Source organism: Lissotriton helveticus, chromosome 3_1, assembly GCF_964261635.1.
Source record: "Lissotriton helveticus chromosome 3_1, aLisHel1.1, whole genome shotgun sequence".
In the NCBI taxonomy this organism is placed as follows: Eukaryota; Metazoa; Chordata; class Amphibia; order Caudata; family Salamandridae; genus Lissotriton; species Lissotriton helveticus.
Genome location: NC_136061.1, coordinates 1,021,040,185 through 1,021,056,836, shown reverse-complemented (window position 1 = coordinate 1,021,056,836; position 16,652 = coordinate 1,021,040,185). Strand labels below are relative to the sequence as shown.

General features: G+C 41.5%; 1 protein-coding gene across 1 annotated transcript in view; it reads right to left on the bottom strand.

The window, feature by feature from the left end:
- Positions 1-8,577: 8,577 nt before the first annotated feature.
- The window catches only part of LOC144823213 (glycophorin-C-like), a 110,817-nt gene continuing 102,742 nt past the window's right edge, over positions 8,578-16,652 (bottom strand). The window contains exon 3 of the mRNA XM_078681539.1: positions 8,578-9,865. Coding sequence (XP_078537665.1) covers positions 9,669-9,865 — 197 coding nt within the window. The 3' untranslated portion in view covers positions 8,578-9,668. The remainder of the gene's footprint in view (positions 9,866-16,652) is intronic.

Here is a 16,652-nt window from a genome sequence, read left to right as displayed (position 1 = left end):
GAATTCCAGGACTCTTCAGTCTGTCATTATCATGATGTTGCTAAAAAAAAGTTTTACGGCCTGCCACAGGTTGGCTGAATAGAGTACAGTGGGAGCTCTCCCTCTTCATTTGGCAGGGTAGTAAGCCACGAGTAAAGAGGGTTGTAGCACCCTCCCGCCTACCGAAGGCGGTCTTGGGATCCCCGATATCACGCTCTATTATAAAGCTGCACAGTTACGGCATCTGGGTGACTGGAACCGCAATGAAACAGAGAAACATTGTGTATTGCAGGACCGAGCTGTGGCAGGCACATCCCTCAGGAAGATCCCCTTCCTTAAGAAGCTGCATCGATCCCCCAACCTCTATGCTTCACACATTACACGCACCATCTTAACAACATGGGACCAGACCAATAGGAGACACGAGCTGACTACTGTGCCCTCCCCTCTCACAGCACTCTTTGACAACTCTGACTTTAGACCTGGGATAGGCAAGACTTCTTTCATAAACTGGAGAGCCACAGAATGTCGAGCACTGGGTCACTTGTTTGATATAGAGGGCGTGATCCCCTTCCCTCAGCTTAGATCCGACTATAGATTCCTGGAATCTGAAAGGCTACATCACTATCAACTTCGGCACTGGGCACTACACCCTGACAATAAGTCGCAGGCACAGAGACACCTTACCCTGTACGAACGATGGCTCATCATTCGGTCATCGGATAAGAAAAATTGATCTCGGACCTATATAAAATACTGCTCACTCAATACATGCATGCCTACAATGCAAGCCATGCGCGCTGGGAGAGGGACCTCGGCCGCAAACTCAGCAGCAAAGAATGGGAGGGGGGATACTACAGGTCGCGGTACTCAGCAAGTAATATGGGTCTCACAGAAACACTAACCAAATTGGCCACTTAATAGTATTACACTCCGGAGCTCATGCACCAAGCCGACCCCACGCATAGCGCGGCTTGTTAGTTCACCTCCTGTGGGAATGCGAGCATTTACAACAGTACTGGTCTCAAATTTTGGATGAAATTGACAAACATCTAGACACACAAGAGGGCGCCAGATAGCGATAGCGCTAGGTATGGCCACTCAAAACATATTACTTCAGTGGAAGACACCTCAGTATCCCACCCACACGGGTTGGCTTCAGCGATTGTGGCACAAACGAGGGATGTAGAAGATATCACTCACATTGGCAGGGAAGGGCTCGACTTTTGGCGAACTCTGGCGACCATTCTTAGCTCTCCTGGTCCAAGAATTCCGGGATCTAACGTGCCCCAGAAACCTCCGCCTCTTACGTCTTACCTCACTGGAGGGTCTTACTCAGCGGGATTCGCCACAGCGGTGAACTTTTACACGTAGACACGATTTCCAACACGCAGTGGACGGGGGGGGGGATATTGGCGGGAGAATTGTTATTTTTTATTGTTCTTCCTCTTGTTTTTACATCTTCAGTTAGTGCTTTGTGCAAAATGTTCTCTCCTGGGCACTGCGTAGCCCATATATTGAAGTCTTTTGCATATCACATTACTGCACTGGCTGTTGAATCAATAAAAATATTTAAACCATAAAAAAAGGTTTATTAGGGTAGGAATAATTTCTTATCATTAGAGTTAACCCTAACCACGGTGTTCTGTTCTGAATCCTGAGTTTGTGCTTCTTCATACCAAGCACTCTTAAAAAATGCCTACCAGTATAGGTGACATGTGCATCTTACACCCTGTAGTGCTCTTTGCCTTATGTAAAATATTCTATACACTGATTTACACATGAATGGTTCATTTTCTCTGTATGTGATGTAAAGTGCTTCGACATCTTATACTGATACACTAAGGGCTATAAAACAAAAGAAATACATGTGAGAGAGGGGCTGTGGAGAGATGAGAGGCACTGTTGGTGATAGTGTGGGAATCATTAAAGAGCCCCATCAAAGATTGTTGTATCCTGGTGCACAGTAAAATAATTATTTAATATGCTTTAGAAGCTAACACAATTGATATATAATTGCAAAGGTGTTGTAGAATGCACCAGGTTTTCCCAAAATTTCTTGGGGGTGCAAAAAAAGGCTGTAAGCTGTCAGTTTGTAACACAAAACTATTTTTAAATATCTGGAAATAAACTGTGCAAATGTTTCAAAACATATCTGCAGTTAGGAAACCACAAATGGACCACCTGTTTGTAATTCAGAAGTGTACTGGAAACAGAGTTTTAATAGCATCAAAACAATCAAGAAACTTTACTTGGTGATGTTCAAATGATACATATTTGCTGAAACCACATTTCCACACATTAGTATTTGGAAGGTATTTAGATTTATCAGTAAAGCTGCATGATGACATGTTGCTTCCATTTCAATGGAAAATGTTCTGTATGTAAAAGACAGTGCTTCCTTCTGCCCTACAATAATGCCTCAACAGCGTATATAGTTTCTAGTTTGTAGCACACTTCTGTGCATCAATGAGAATCTACAGTTTAAAGCTCAGTGGGGCCGATTCACAGAACTAACTTAAGACAAAATACTACACTTATTACTTTTGGTATTTACAGTAGTAGTAAAGTTAGGATTTTGTCTTTAGTTTGACTTAAGACAAACTTAAGACAAAATCCTAACTTTACTGCTACTAAATACCTTCTGTGAATACCAAAAGTAGTAAATTTAGGATTTTGTCTTGTTAGTTCTGTGAATCGGACCCACAGGAATTAAACAGTGCAATCAGTATACTATTTCCAATATACATCTAAAATAAGGAGGGCTGATATATGGCTACTCAGGGTGTGATATAATAATGTCAACCCCTATCTAACCACTCTGACCCACAATAATACCATAACACTGAGCAGTGTGCAGCCAATTATAACTCCTGCAGTCTGGTTAATAACTCTCTTTTCCTGCTTATTGGTCTTACCCTCACACAAGACCTCTCCACTATGGGTCTTATCCATCACTAAGTACTATACCAGGCCCTATACCAGTCATCACCAGCTAAAAAGAAATGGAATGCTTGAAGCGATCTGACACATGAAGCTGGTCACCTAGAGGACTGCACTCTAGTCCAGCACTGCAGGTCTCTATTAGCTGCATCCTATGTGTGCCGCTTTACATCTCACAATGTCTATCCGAGCAGATCTTCCTGAACATTTCTCTCACCAAACATGCCTGCTCAGGACCATGAATTGTAAACAAAATATCAGACTGGACAACCCAGTGCAGTCACCTAGCTGAGGCGTACTGAAAAACCGTGAACTGCACGATTGTCTCAACCTAATATAAACTTATTTTGACTTGTACTTAAGTGGTTGTCTATTTACTTACTTATATTCTATTGCGCGACCTACTCTGATGTGTCTGTAAAACGTACCTTTTGTCCTGAATTCTGACCTCCTGTCCTGAATTTTGACCCTTTGTCCTGAATTTTTACACTCACCATCCTGAATTTGCACCCATGCCAGTTTGTCACCCTAAGTGTGGAGCCAGTTGGGTTGCATAAGCCTTGTACAATTCCACTGATAGACCATCTTAACTGGGGAACTTGCCAGTGGCCAAAGCTATGAGTGCATCTTTGATTTCCACCAGTTTAAGAGGGCCATCTAGGTCTGTTCTCTGGTCCGCAGTAATGTGGGGCAGTGTCAGGTTGGCAAAGAAGGGGTCATAGTCCTCCGGTCCTGAGGTTGCAGTTGATTGATATACCTGTGTACAGTCTCGCGTGAGTTCCTCATGAATAGAGTGTTGTGTATAGAGGATGGAACCTGTTTCAGAGCATAATGCCACTATGGGCTGCTAAAGTTGATCTTGCCAGATAAGCCAGGCCAAGAGCCGTCCACCTCTGTCAGCCGTGGCATGCTTGTGAGACGGATTTGCAGCATAAGTAAGGCAGCCCAATATTTCTAACAGTGTGACATGTTCACTCCGCGCTTCTGCCAGCTCCCCAGCAGCCCCAGGATCACTAGCCACCGAGTCTCCAGGTCTAGGAGGGTTTGTTCGTTCTAACTTAGTAATGTCTGTATAATTATTTAACTCATATTTCTTTGTATGGTTAGACAATGTCCCCACATTGTCACCTCGAAGGCATCTCATTCTATAAATTTAGAAGAGGCGGTACCAGTGCTTTGGTCAAAGTAGTCCTCAATCTTGCATCCCAAAGAAGCTCAGAATGGAGGATATTTCAGCAATGCAGGCTGGAGTCGCTAGTTAGGTGTGGGAGGCAGCACATGCTCTCATTTTTGTTAAAATATGATGGCAGACCCTTGCATATTATGAAAGCATTCTGGGATATAATGCTAATAAACCAAAGATATGACTACATCATCTGTATGATAGCAGTCATATAGCATACACTAACATCACACCAATGTATGATAACTCTACTCCTGGGGCCAACGCAAACTTCACACAGTTTCTGTTAGGCTTATCTGGTAGATCTTCAAAAGTGTTTGTTTCTCGCTGGGCTTCTCCTTGCTGCTGACATACAGGCCCTATTATCATGATTACACAATGGTTTCATACTATTCACATAGTAAGCACTGTGAACCTCTGTCTGCTGTGCAATCCATATCACAGTTGGCTTCGCTTGCATTCCTCACTTGGGAGGAACGATCCTAGTAGATTGCGTCCACTTTTGGGACTGAGGACACAGAGAACCATAGGTATCTTTTGTATTGTATGCTTTCCTGACCACTAGGCTGATAGTGGTTGGGTGGCCCAAACTTAGAGTAGCCTAAATAGCTGGAACTTAGTTACTTAATGGTGCACATATGAGGATGCCAAAAGGATGCTTGGCAGGTACGTTTTCTACACCCAAAAATATGCTTTAAAAAAATGTGAACCCGACACAAACTGGCAAAAAAGGAATATACTTATATATCTTCCTACATGTCTTTGCCTATTCTAAAATCCTAAATCCAACCAAACTCATTTCCAACCTACTGTAGTATCCTAGTCTCAGCATAATATGGGAGAATGATAATGATAATGGATTTCAGAGACTTTGCATTCATGGACGATCCTTACTGTGTGGCATTTATTTATGCAAAATGTAATGCACCTGAGAGATAAACTACCGGCATGATTTGTAATGTAGTGTTAGCTCACACAGAAATATCACTATTGAGAAGAGTCATCGACTTTTAAAGTAGGTTGGTAGGAATATACTGCAGAGTCAACCTCAGTATTTTTTGTTGTTAGTAAAACTGTATTGTCTGTTTAATATTTGTGTCTTACAAGTATTTTAACCTCAATAAACGTATATTAAAAATATGGTAAATACTTAGCAAATTGATATGCTTGAGTCTATATTTTTTATAGTCTGTGTTTATTCAATCTATGTTTTCATATTCTAACACATGTAGTTACTTTTGTAAATTACATTCAACATGAGGTTTGAAATGCTAAATAACATGTTTCACATATATACACTACAAGCTTCATAAAGCACAAAGGATTCCCAGCACACCTGAGAAGTAATGTTTATAGAACCCAGTCCTTACAGATGAAACCTAGCCCTCTATTTACCATCACATCCCTTCACCCTTTAGGCGAGATCAATATTTGTCATGGATGCTGACAGATAGCAATTTTACTCAAATAAGTAAAATGCATTTACGCCAAATTATTGATAATTTGAAAAGCAAATAAAAAAGAAAATGATATTCCGGAATTCTGTGCTTTTGTGGCTTGCAAGTCATGATTTAAGTCTGAATATTGTGTTTCTACTAGTATTCACGATATTGTGTTTCGTTTGGAATTCATCTTCTTTTCTCATGCAGCTTACTTTCCCCATGAGAATGATCTATTAAGGAGCAGAGGCGGCTCTTCTGCTAAGGCGAAGGAGCGTCGCACCACTGCTCTTTGAGCAGGAAAAATAAAATGATAATAACAAGGTTATTAACATTTTATTTTTTGCAGGTTAGTGGCTGGGTTAGAGTAGGGTGGGGCTGGAAGCACAGGGGGAGGTGTGGTTTGCACACTACAAGTGCACATGACTGCTTTCATGGCCGACTTGGCCCGGCCAAACAGTCATGTGCACTTTGCATGTTCCCCACCAGACTGCATTACACAGCCTGGTGAGGAACATGCCCAGGCCCCCAGTACCCATCTGAGCGCCGATCCAGGGCGCTCTCAGACCAATCACAATGCTGCATTGGAGCGTAGTGACTGGCTATGGGGAGCCTGGGTGCTTCTTGGTTCCAGGACTCACCAGAGAAGCAGGAGGAGAGACGCTGTTGGTGGAAGAAGTGGTATTTTTTCCCCTTCTTCTTCTTGTACTCTCTATCTCGCCCCCTCTTTCTCTGCCACTCCCCTGGTCTCTTTCGTCCCATCTTTGTTTCTCTCTCTCTCTGTCTAACCTTAGCTCTCTGTATTTTTTCTCCCCCTCTCACACCCGCTCACAGTACCTAGGGACTGAATCCAGATAGGCATATAAAACTACTCAGCCTAGACGAGCCCGAGACCAGGCTTTGAAGATTTTAGGGTTTGAAATTGCTCGCTGTTAAACTGTACTTTGCCTGCAGTCACATTTCTCGGTTAGACACGCATTTTTCAGCATTTGAGCTGTAAAAGTGGTAAAGTGTTCTGAATTCAGGTAGTATAACAAATAGTGGGAGAGAGAAAGAAAGAAAACAAGAAGTTCATAAATCAGGTAGTGTATTTTTAAAATAGATTTCACTTTAATGGGGAAGCAAAGCTTATTGACTCCCCCTGCCCGTTCATACCGAAATAGTCCAGATAAGCATGAAGCCCTGGTTCCCTCACCCGTGCATAGTCAGACAGTATCAAAATATTGGATCAAGAAAGTCCGCTTTCATAACATGTGACTGTAGACTTCTCACTTTGAGGGTCTGTATGTTTGTTGTGTCGGTTCTAAACCTTTTTAGATTTCTTTTTGGAGCCATAAGTATTACGGAGGGAGTACATATGGCACAGTTTTAGAGACATTGGCCCATGATGTAGCATCCAGACTCAGGCTGACTCATTATTCTCCTGAAACCCCAGAACATCAAAAAAAAACCAAAAAAAAACCCAGAACATCTATCATTGGTTGTCAACACAAATGTAACAGAACTGCCTACTGGGCAAGCATTTCGTACTACGAACACTTGCATGTGTTATGGCTGTTTGTAGATGTGCCTTAGGGTGGACCGCATTTTCCTCAGCAATTATTAGTTTTTCTCAACCCCGGCGACAGTCAGGTTCTGCTGCTATTTTATTTATTTATTTTATTTTATATTGCGCAAACTTGGACCAAGGCCATAAGAGCATTTTATATGGGCTCCAGATTACATTTCACAAGTCAGGTTTTTTTAGGCATCTGGAGATTTCGTGATTTGCCCAGAATCACAGGAAGTTGAGTTAAGCAGGGACTCACGTTTCCAAGTCTTGCAGCTTCAGCCGTTAGGTCACATGTGCTAAAAGAGGGGCAGCAGTGTGAGCTTAAATCTTGGTTATTTTGCCAGTCTGGCTGTCTGAGGTCCCCTCCCACCCCCACCTCATCTTCACCACTCCCAAACCTCACTATCCGCCACTGTTAAGAAGTGATTCAAAGTGGAAGATGTGTTACATATTGATTGCAATTTCCACCAGGACTATCATTTTTGGATACTTCCTGTGCAGAGTAATAACATACAACTGCTGCATGTTCTGGTGAGAAAGTCATTCTCTACAAACAAACATAAAGAAAATGAACATCATAAACAAGTGAATGATTTAAGTCCCTTTTCCTAAACATTAGAATAGGCTGGGTGAGTGTTTACACTTTTCTTATATCGCAGATTAAAACCATCCTGACAGAACTCCATTGGCTCCCCTCACCAGCCTGCACCATCTTCAAAACCAGCTGCATCTTTACAAAGTCATTACGACCAGCATCCAAGCTTATCTTGCATAAAAGCTCACCATCTCTTGTGGTCTCTGCATATCCCTAGCCAGAACCCCATCAAAATGCAAACTAAATAATTTAAAAAAGAAGAAACAAGGCAAACTGGCTTTTTTCATCTATGCAGTCAGGATCTGAGACAACATCCGTGTACCCTTTAGGACCACCCTAACACTGCTCTAATTTCGGCAGGAGTTGGAGACACATTTCCCTAAAGAATCCTAAAACCAGCTACCTCTCCTAGTACTCGCTGAGTTTATGCTCATTCTTGACCATGTACAGAGCTCTGCAGACGTTTGGCTAGGGTCGTGCTATAGAAATACCATATACATACATACATTACTAATTAATCAATCTTAGTAATTTCTCTTTTCGTATATATTCACTTACTAATGAATAGCCATGTATCAGAAAATTGACACATCAGAATAAGACGGATAACATTCCACTGATGATTCCTAACTTCGGAAAAATATGGTTCTCTGAGAATTTGGATCTGTGTCTTTGTGCCCCTCTCCTGGCAGTAATTGTTGTTTTTATTTGTTAAGCAACATATGCAGGTTTTAACAAAGTTAATGAGTTGAAGGTAACCAAAAACGTTTACTTTACCCTTCTAAATATAATATTGTAAGTCCGTCCTTGGATTCCATTCTAAAAAACACTTCCAATGCAGCATAAAGTGTAGCGCTAGCCATCAGATTTCAAGCAAATAGCAGTATAATGAAATGCACCAGTTTAAAAGTATTTCCAATACTTTACAATACATAAAACATCCCACCGATAACGATGGACATAGTGGATGGTATTTAGCAGGAAAGTATCAAAGACAAAATATGCAAAGTACATGGTAACAGGGAGGGTAATGCTAGTTGCTATAGCTTCAGCAGGTCCTACTTCACAAATATTTATTTAAGCATTTGCATTAACTGTTTCGTTCTTATAACGCTTCTTTTAAAAAACATGAACATCGCAACAAACAAAATCGATCGGGTGACTTACATCAATGATAGAAGCGGTGATACAGCGTAATGAACAGCAAGCATGGACATTGTTGAGGACAGTTGTACAAAAGTACACCCGAAACCAATTGGGTTCTTATCTCTCTGCTATAGACACAGCTTTTAAAGTTAGTTGCAAAATACACTCACAATTTTAAATTAATGTATACCTTAAATAGAACAAATCTCAAACTCATACTATCACCCCAGAGGAGTTTCTTTCTTTAATATGAAGTACACTTCTTTGCAGAAAATATAAAAAACTAAAAACTAAAATCAATCATGCTTAAAAGACCATCAAACATTGTGCCACTGCTTTGAGAAGGATGGACTTTTTCCTGTTGCTTTGAGTATCTCATCATGCACTGTAATACGCCCATTGAAGAAGCTGTTCAGTTGTGTAGATTGTGTACTTTGAGCTCTGAATGGCCAGATTCTGCATTTTCTGTATTTTGGTGTAGATTATTGGTCATTTATTTTGTTTTAAAATGTTGCCAACAGTGTTTCTTTTGATGTTATCTCACCCTCAATTCAGTGTGTTGTTGGAAAATCTGGAAAAGCAGGTATTTTCACACATGGGGCAGGACACTCATCACGAATGGGATAGAACTGCTCCACGCACACAGATATGACACTCAGGAGGAAGTATTTGAAGGACTACCTTACTTCTTGGGTTCTTTACATATAATAGATACTCTACTATTGCTCCATGTTCAATTTCAAATGCACACAAGCTTCAACTATTAAAGAGAGCATAAAGGGCTAGAAGGATGTTTCCTGTGTTTTATGTCTCTAAAAGTTATTTTTGTGGTTAAATAAAATACTCCTTTTTGCTATCGGTCAAGCCTTCCTGGAGAGAAGGATCATTTTTCAACGCAGCATCCGCAGTCTCTGCAAACTCTGTGCCCTTTGCCTCGTTGGTGCGATAGCTTCCCTTGTGCCGGTACATGTAACGCAGTAGCACGATCAGGAGACAGAGTACAACCACCACCACTGCAGCAATGACACCTATCAGTGAAAAAATTAATGTCAGTATGAAGTCAAAAGCCTCTGCTATGATCCTAACTGCTGAAAAATATTGCATTCATTATCGTTTACTGATTGCATATTTTCTAAGAAATACAAAGGGCAAGGCATGCACTTCCTGCCAACCAAGGATATTTTCTTCTCCGTCGACATTCATAAATTAATGTACCTGATCCAGAAGTATAAATTCTGGGATGTGTAGCGTATTACTAACCTTATGCGTGGAAAATCTCTGCATATCTTATACTCCATGTGTATATTGTTTTGAAATAAGATATATTAAAAATATCTTTCAACTTGATTCCTTCCTCTCAATCACAAGGAAAATATTATCCATTTAATCTACTTAATACTTATATTCAACGTTGAAAATTCGGAATAAAAATGTATTTTCTGCACAACTTAGACCTGGTTCATTCAAGTCTGAGTTTAGAGTCATTAAATTACCTTTATATTTCTGGATGTTTCAGTCAAGCCTATCAGCTCAACCGTAGTCACTACAAGCCACTGGGCTTTCTTTCTTTGGGTACTTCCTTCTTCTCCAAGTGTCAATGGTTCAAGGGCTTGGTTAGTAGTGATGCGCTGTGCTGTCGCTTCTTGAGCAAGATTGGATGAGCTGAATGTTTCTCCTACAATAGTCCTATCTGTACCGCAAACTGTATGGTTCAAGGAGGGCCGTTCATAAACTTTTCTCCGGTATATTACACATTGACATTGTTTCTTGATGGCTCAACCTTTCTCTGTCTAACATCTTTTTATTTCACATACTGTTCATAGCTTCAGATGTCAGGCCAGGGTTGGGGTTTGAAAAGTATCCGGGTTGCGTTAGTTGGTTTCTCACCATGGAAATCGTCACCTTGTAAGTTACTCAACATCCTATAATAAATACTTGTTTGGAGGAAGTTCCTACAAGTCTCAGCCCTCAGCTTCAACTATTGTATAAAGTCACCTGGAATTACTGGGCCTGTTAGACCTGTAGATTCTTCATTCTGTGGCAAAATCCTCTCCTATTAACACCTACTCCCAGCAGGTGGCAAATGGAACTGGGAGAACTATGCAGGATGGGGTGGTTCTCAAATGTAGGATGGGGTGGTTCTCCGGGGATTGGCCAGGTTGTTGGCAGGTAGAGAAGAGTTTCCCTGCCTTCCCTGTGACATAGGAGGGAATCAGGTATTGGCTGGGCAGCACTTGTGACAATGAATCATATTTGGGACCTTATTAGTGACAAATTCTTTAAACTGCTAAACCTATGGCCATTAATGATAACAATGAATTTCACGAAATTGATCAGGAGGATTCCTTCTCCATCAGTATGATAGAGCAAGCCCATTTTCGAATTTTAACAACTTTTTGACCTCCTTTATAGCTGTAGAACAGTGACATGTCACCTCAGATATGACAGTCAGAGGTAAGACGAAACAGTTCTATGCCAAATGAAGTCTGAAAAGCGCAGTATTGCCATGCAAAGGTAGAGCTTGCCCCCTTTATAGCATTGAGCATCTACTGTCAACTACTCCCCAATTTGCATGACTTTTTAGAGATTTTCTTCAGACATTTTTTCAAATGATAATACATTTGACAGAAACTCAGATTAACAGTTGCACATCCTGCACCTGAGAAAAGTGCTAAAAGGCTATAAAAAATATACAAGAAATCTTAACTTCCAGTCATTTGAGAATCCTCGCTTAGCAGCGCCAAACTCAAAAGTGAGGATGAATATCTCCGAACTGAAAGCAATACTGACTTGTGTATAAAATTGGCACAACACAGGGAAGCAAAATGGTAGTAAAAGATGCCATCAGCCGATACTGCGATTTCAAAGCAAAGATTATGCAATTTCTCAATTCTAACATTTCAGAAACATGTTCCATCTTGATTTTTCAGAGCGACTGGTCTGCATTCAGTGGAACACAATTACTTTTGTCTCTGGTCATCGTGCACATGATTACATTTGAAAATAGATGCTATTATTGCTTACTTGATAGCATAGTTCATATTCAGTGTACAGGGGTCAACATAGAAAAAAGAGGTCAAATTACACTCAGAAGTAGATTTTTAAATCTATGTCTGAGTGTGGTTTTACTACTATTAGAGGTTCATTAATTCTTATTGGCGTCCACCTGCAAAACTGTGCCTGGTGCACGTAGCCATGCTGATTTCTTTTGGAAATTACTTGATTTCCAAGTTTGGAATCCCCTTCCTCTGTGTCGTATTCCTGTGGCAGAGAACACCACACAGGGGGAATGGATTTCGCTGTTCAAATGCACATTATTTTTGTTTCTTTTTTGTCTGATGGTAAAATATTTTTCCATATCAAGAAATCATCTTCTCCTACATCCCTCAATATATTTAGTGAATTTTCATTATTATTATTATTTATTATTTGTAATGCGCAACAAATCATCCCCAAGGGGATCTCTCGGCTCCTGGGTAGCAGACGACATAATTAGGGAGTGCTCATTAAAACAGCCAGGTTTTAAGAAGATTCTTAAATTGCACCAACTTGGAACACGCTCGGATCTCATCAGGCAATCTGTTCCAGTGGGCAGGGGCTAGATGAGAAAAAGCCCGCCCGCCCATTTCGGTCTTCCTGATTCTCCGAGTCATTCCACTTCCAACACTGGAGAGAGATTTATGTCAGCACTTGGATGTTGTACAAATATGCCCCTCCTCAGGGTGAAAAGAGGAAGGATAGGACTTTGTGAAAGCCCACAAAGGCACTAGTTTGAGTGCGTTTACAAAATTATAAGACAAATAACGCCTTGGAACCAGTAGCAACTGTTGAGTCATTAAAGTGGTGGGCAGCGTGGAAAGAAGAATATAAAAAAAATTGCTTACCTGCTGTCTCTTTGCTCTTCTGCACCTCGACTCCCAGCAGCCCACAGGCTCCCCTACGTCAATCCAGACATTGCTGTAATGCCAGTATTGCCCAGCATGAGAGCAGGGTGTGAATTGGTCTGAACATGCTGATTCGGTGCTTCCTTAGGGACTACGCCCCAGTGCCTGTTCTCCACCCAGCTGTACAGCACAGCTTGAGTGGAGAGATCTAAGTGCGCATGCCGGTGTGGCCAAACCGGCATGCGCACTTGCAGCAATGCTACCAGTCCTCCTCCTTATTGCAGCAGTCCATCAGGATGACCTTGGCCCGCCCAAGTAAGTGAGTTAAAACAAATTATAATAACCTGCATTATTATCATTTTATTTTTCATTAATTCACTGCTGCGAGAGCAGTGGAGCGATGCTCCTCTGCCTTAAAGGGAAAGGTGCCGCTGCTTGGATCAACCAGGAATATCACCAACTGAGTGGGATTTACTTGATTTACTAGTGCAGATAATTCTTCACTTGTGTGAGAGATCTCCACATGCAAAAAAATCGCTTACGCCTGCCAAATATCCCTTTATGAATTACTAGCAGGCATGAGTGGGATACATTTGGTTGTAAACTTATATTATTACTACATTTACCTTTGTGACTAGACCCCATGGTCCATATTGATAAAAAATGGTGGACATAACTACAACAGTTTTTTTTATTTCTTTTTTTGCCTCCCCTATGATTTATCAGTGCGTTTCTCAGTCAGGTTTACACTCCGAGAACCATTAAATCATGACAGTTTGTGGTTTTACAGTGTTTCTTTGTTTGTGGCACTATATCCTCCTCTTTAAAAAACACATAATCTTTCATGCAATACAAAAAGAAATTAGTAATCTTCCCCATCACAATCATATCACCACCTAATTAAAACGAAAGGTGGAGTATAAAATAAACATTTAGGGCCTGATTACGATGTAGGCCGGAAAACCTCCTACCGCTCGTTGGAGGCTTTCCGACCTGCAAGGTAGGTTTACATTCCGACCGCTGAATTATAATGTCAGCGGTTGGAGTGTAAACCGGCTGGGGAACCGAATGGGTTCCAACGGGCTCAAGGAGCCTGTCGGCCAGTCAGAAAGGCAACATAATCCCTTTAGGAAGGACTTTTCCGCCTTTCAGACATGGAACTGCAGTCAGAAGTGACTTTGGGGTCCCCTAGTAGGGCCCTCATCTCCCCTGGCACTTGGGTTGAAGCCCTAGGAAGCACTATGGTGCCCCTCTTCTCATCCCTGGTCTGTCACAATGTCTGCCACAAGGTGCAAGGATGTGTAAAAACTTCCGTTTCTCATTGGGAGCTTGTGCTGCAGGCGGTTACCACTCACAGCACAAGCTCCCATTGAGAAATGGGAGTTTGCGGCCGTACCATGTGCAGTAGCCTCATAATAAGGTGTGCGGAACCACCGACCTATGCTCGGTCGGTTCTCACACGAGACAGTGCCGCCTGACATCGTAATAGTACCTTTATTATGCTGTGTTTTGATACGAATCAGGCCGCTATTATGGAACTTCAGCAATGAATGAATGAAACAAGTTTGTGAAGCGCAACAAACTGCTCCAACCGGAGCCTCCCTGTGCTAAGCTAATGAAGGGAAGCAAGTCCCTAGCCACAGAAGGATCTCTAAAAGGAAAGGAAGGCCTGTGTCTTCAGAAGTACCTTGAAAGTGGACTCTTTGGGGATACACCTAGGATGTTCTGGAATTGAATTCCATAAACTGAGAGCCAGATAAGAGAAGGATCTAACGCCAGGACCTTGCTTTTTCAACTTAGGAATACACAAAAACCCTTGACTCGCACAGTAAAGGGTCCTAGAGGGCCGATACTTTTTAATCTTATTCTGGATCTAGGCTGGGCTCATCTGATGTAAAACCCTGTAGGTGATCATGAGGGTTATGAACTTTATTCTTTGCCTGATTGGTAGCCAATGTAGTGGTATCGGACCTTGCCAAATCAGTTTTTGCTTAGGAATGTTCGATACAAGTTGAGCAGCCAAATTTTGAACCCATTGTAGTCTATTGATCAGCTCCTGTGGTGCTCTAAGGAAAAAGACATTGGCGTAGTCCAATCTTGATGTAATTAGAGCATGGACAATATCTTTCAGAGTATTTTCTGGCAGAAATGTTAAGGTTTTTCTCAAAGATCTTAGTAAAGAAAAACAGACAACGGCAGTCGACTTAACCTGGGTTTATATGAAAGGGCTGTGTCCATTTTTTTTTAAATAATTTTTTTTATTGTGATATCAACAGAGCATACAAAAGAAAAGTATCTTGTCTTACACCGCCATTTAAAGTAGCATATCATTCAAGGATTTGCACACAGCCTTTCTGCCCACATCCCGAAGGCCAGGCAGCGTTGTTCCAAGGGTCAGCTTTGGATCTTGCAATATTAAGACTTGTGTTTTCTATCAGCAAATTTTCAATCACATCTTTCTATTTAAAAACTACTAACAACTAGAGATGCCAGTCCTACTTTCATCAGTACTGTAAGCCTGGGGTGACTTTGGTAAGACCATTGGTATGTTCATGAATAAATACAGTAGCCTGGGCAGGACCACCATTTTCATTATCGATATCCTGCCTAGTAGGGAGAGAGGGAGTCCTATCCATATGTCTGGCTGTGTCCATTTTCACCTCAAGTTCTTTCGCAACAAGTGTGGGAGGAGGTTTGCCCAGCTCATTAGGCCATATTCTGGTCATATCAATAGAAGAAGGGGTGCCAAAAACGAGTATCTCAGAGTTGTCAGAGTTGAGGCAGAGGAAGCTATTTGCATCCACTCAGTCACTGCCAGAAAGCAGCCATGGAGGTTAGCTGAAATTGAGTCATCCAGATGGTTGAAAGCATACATCAGCTGAAAGTCAGTCATCTGCATAGGACACAACAATAAAGCCCCAGACCTGTACAATGGAGGAGAGGGGGGTCCATATGAATGTTAAATAGAGCATGAGCTAAGGGCCGATCCTTGCGGGGCACCACAGTTCACTTCCCTATCGGAAGGAGTATAATGAGGTAAGTAAACTGCTTTTTTTCTGTCGGAAGGAAAGGATTTGATCCAATTCCAGACAGTGCTGACTATGTCAGCCTTTTGCAACCGCTGCAGTAAGATGTTGTGAGACACCATATTGAAAGCGGCAGACAGGTCAAGCAGTATTACTATCGATTATTTTCCAAGAACGAACCTAGTTTTAAGAAAATCTGTTACCTCTAAAAGGCTGGTTCTGTACTGAAACCAGCATGAAAGCCAAATTGCGATGGATGTAGAGAACTGGGGCCAGATGTAGGAAGGCTATTACCGGTCGGTAACGGCCGAAATTAACTAATTTCGGCCGTTAACGACCAGTAATAGGCTTTTCTGATGTAGGGGCCGAAAATAAGGATTCGGTAATTTACCGAATCGGTAACTTAAGGAATCGGTAAATTACCGATTTCTTAAATACCGATTCGGTAAATTACTGAATTCCTAATGTAGGGAGCACTTAAATGAGTGCTTATCCCATGTTAGGATTCGTTATTTACCACCAACTACAAGTTGGTGGTAAATAACGAAAAAAAACAAAAAGCAATTTAATGCAAATTGCTTCAGTGCCATGTTGCAGACATACATGCCCTTAGGGCATGTATGTATACACAATTGAGGGGTGCAACAGGGAGTCAAAGTGACACCCTGCTACCCTTCAATGTTTTCCCCCTTTACCGAATCGGTATTTACCAATTCGGTAATTGACATTCATTCCTATGGGCCTCTGCAACAGGGTGTCAAAGTGACACCCTGCCACCCTTCAATGTTTTCCCCCTTTTACCGAATTGGTATTTACCGATTCAGTAATTGACATTCATTCCTATGGGTCTATATTCGGTATTTTTTACCGAAAAATTACCTACATCCCATTTTCCAATTCTAAAA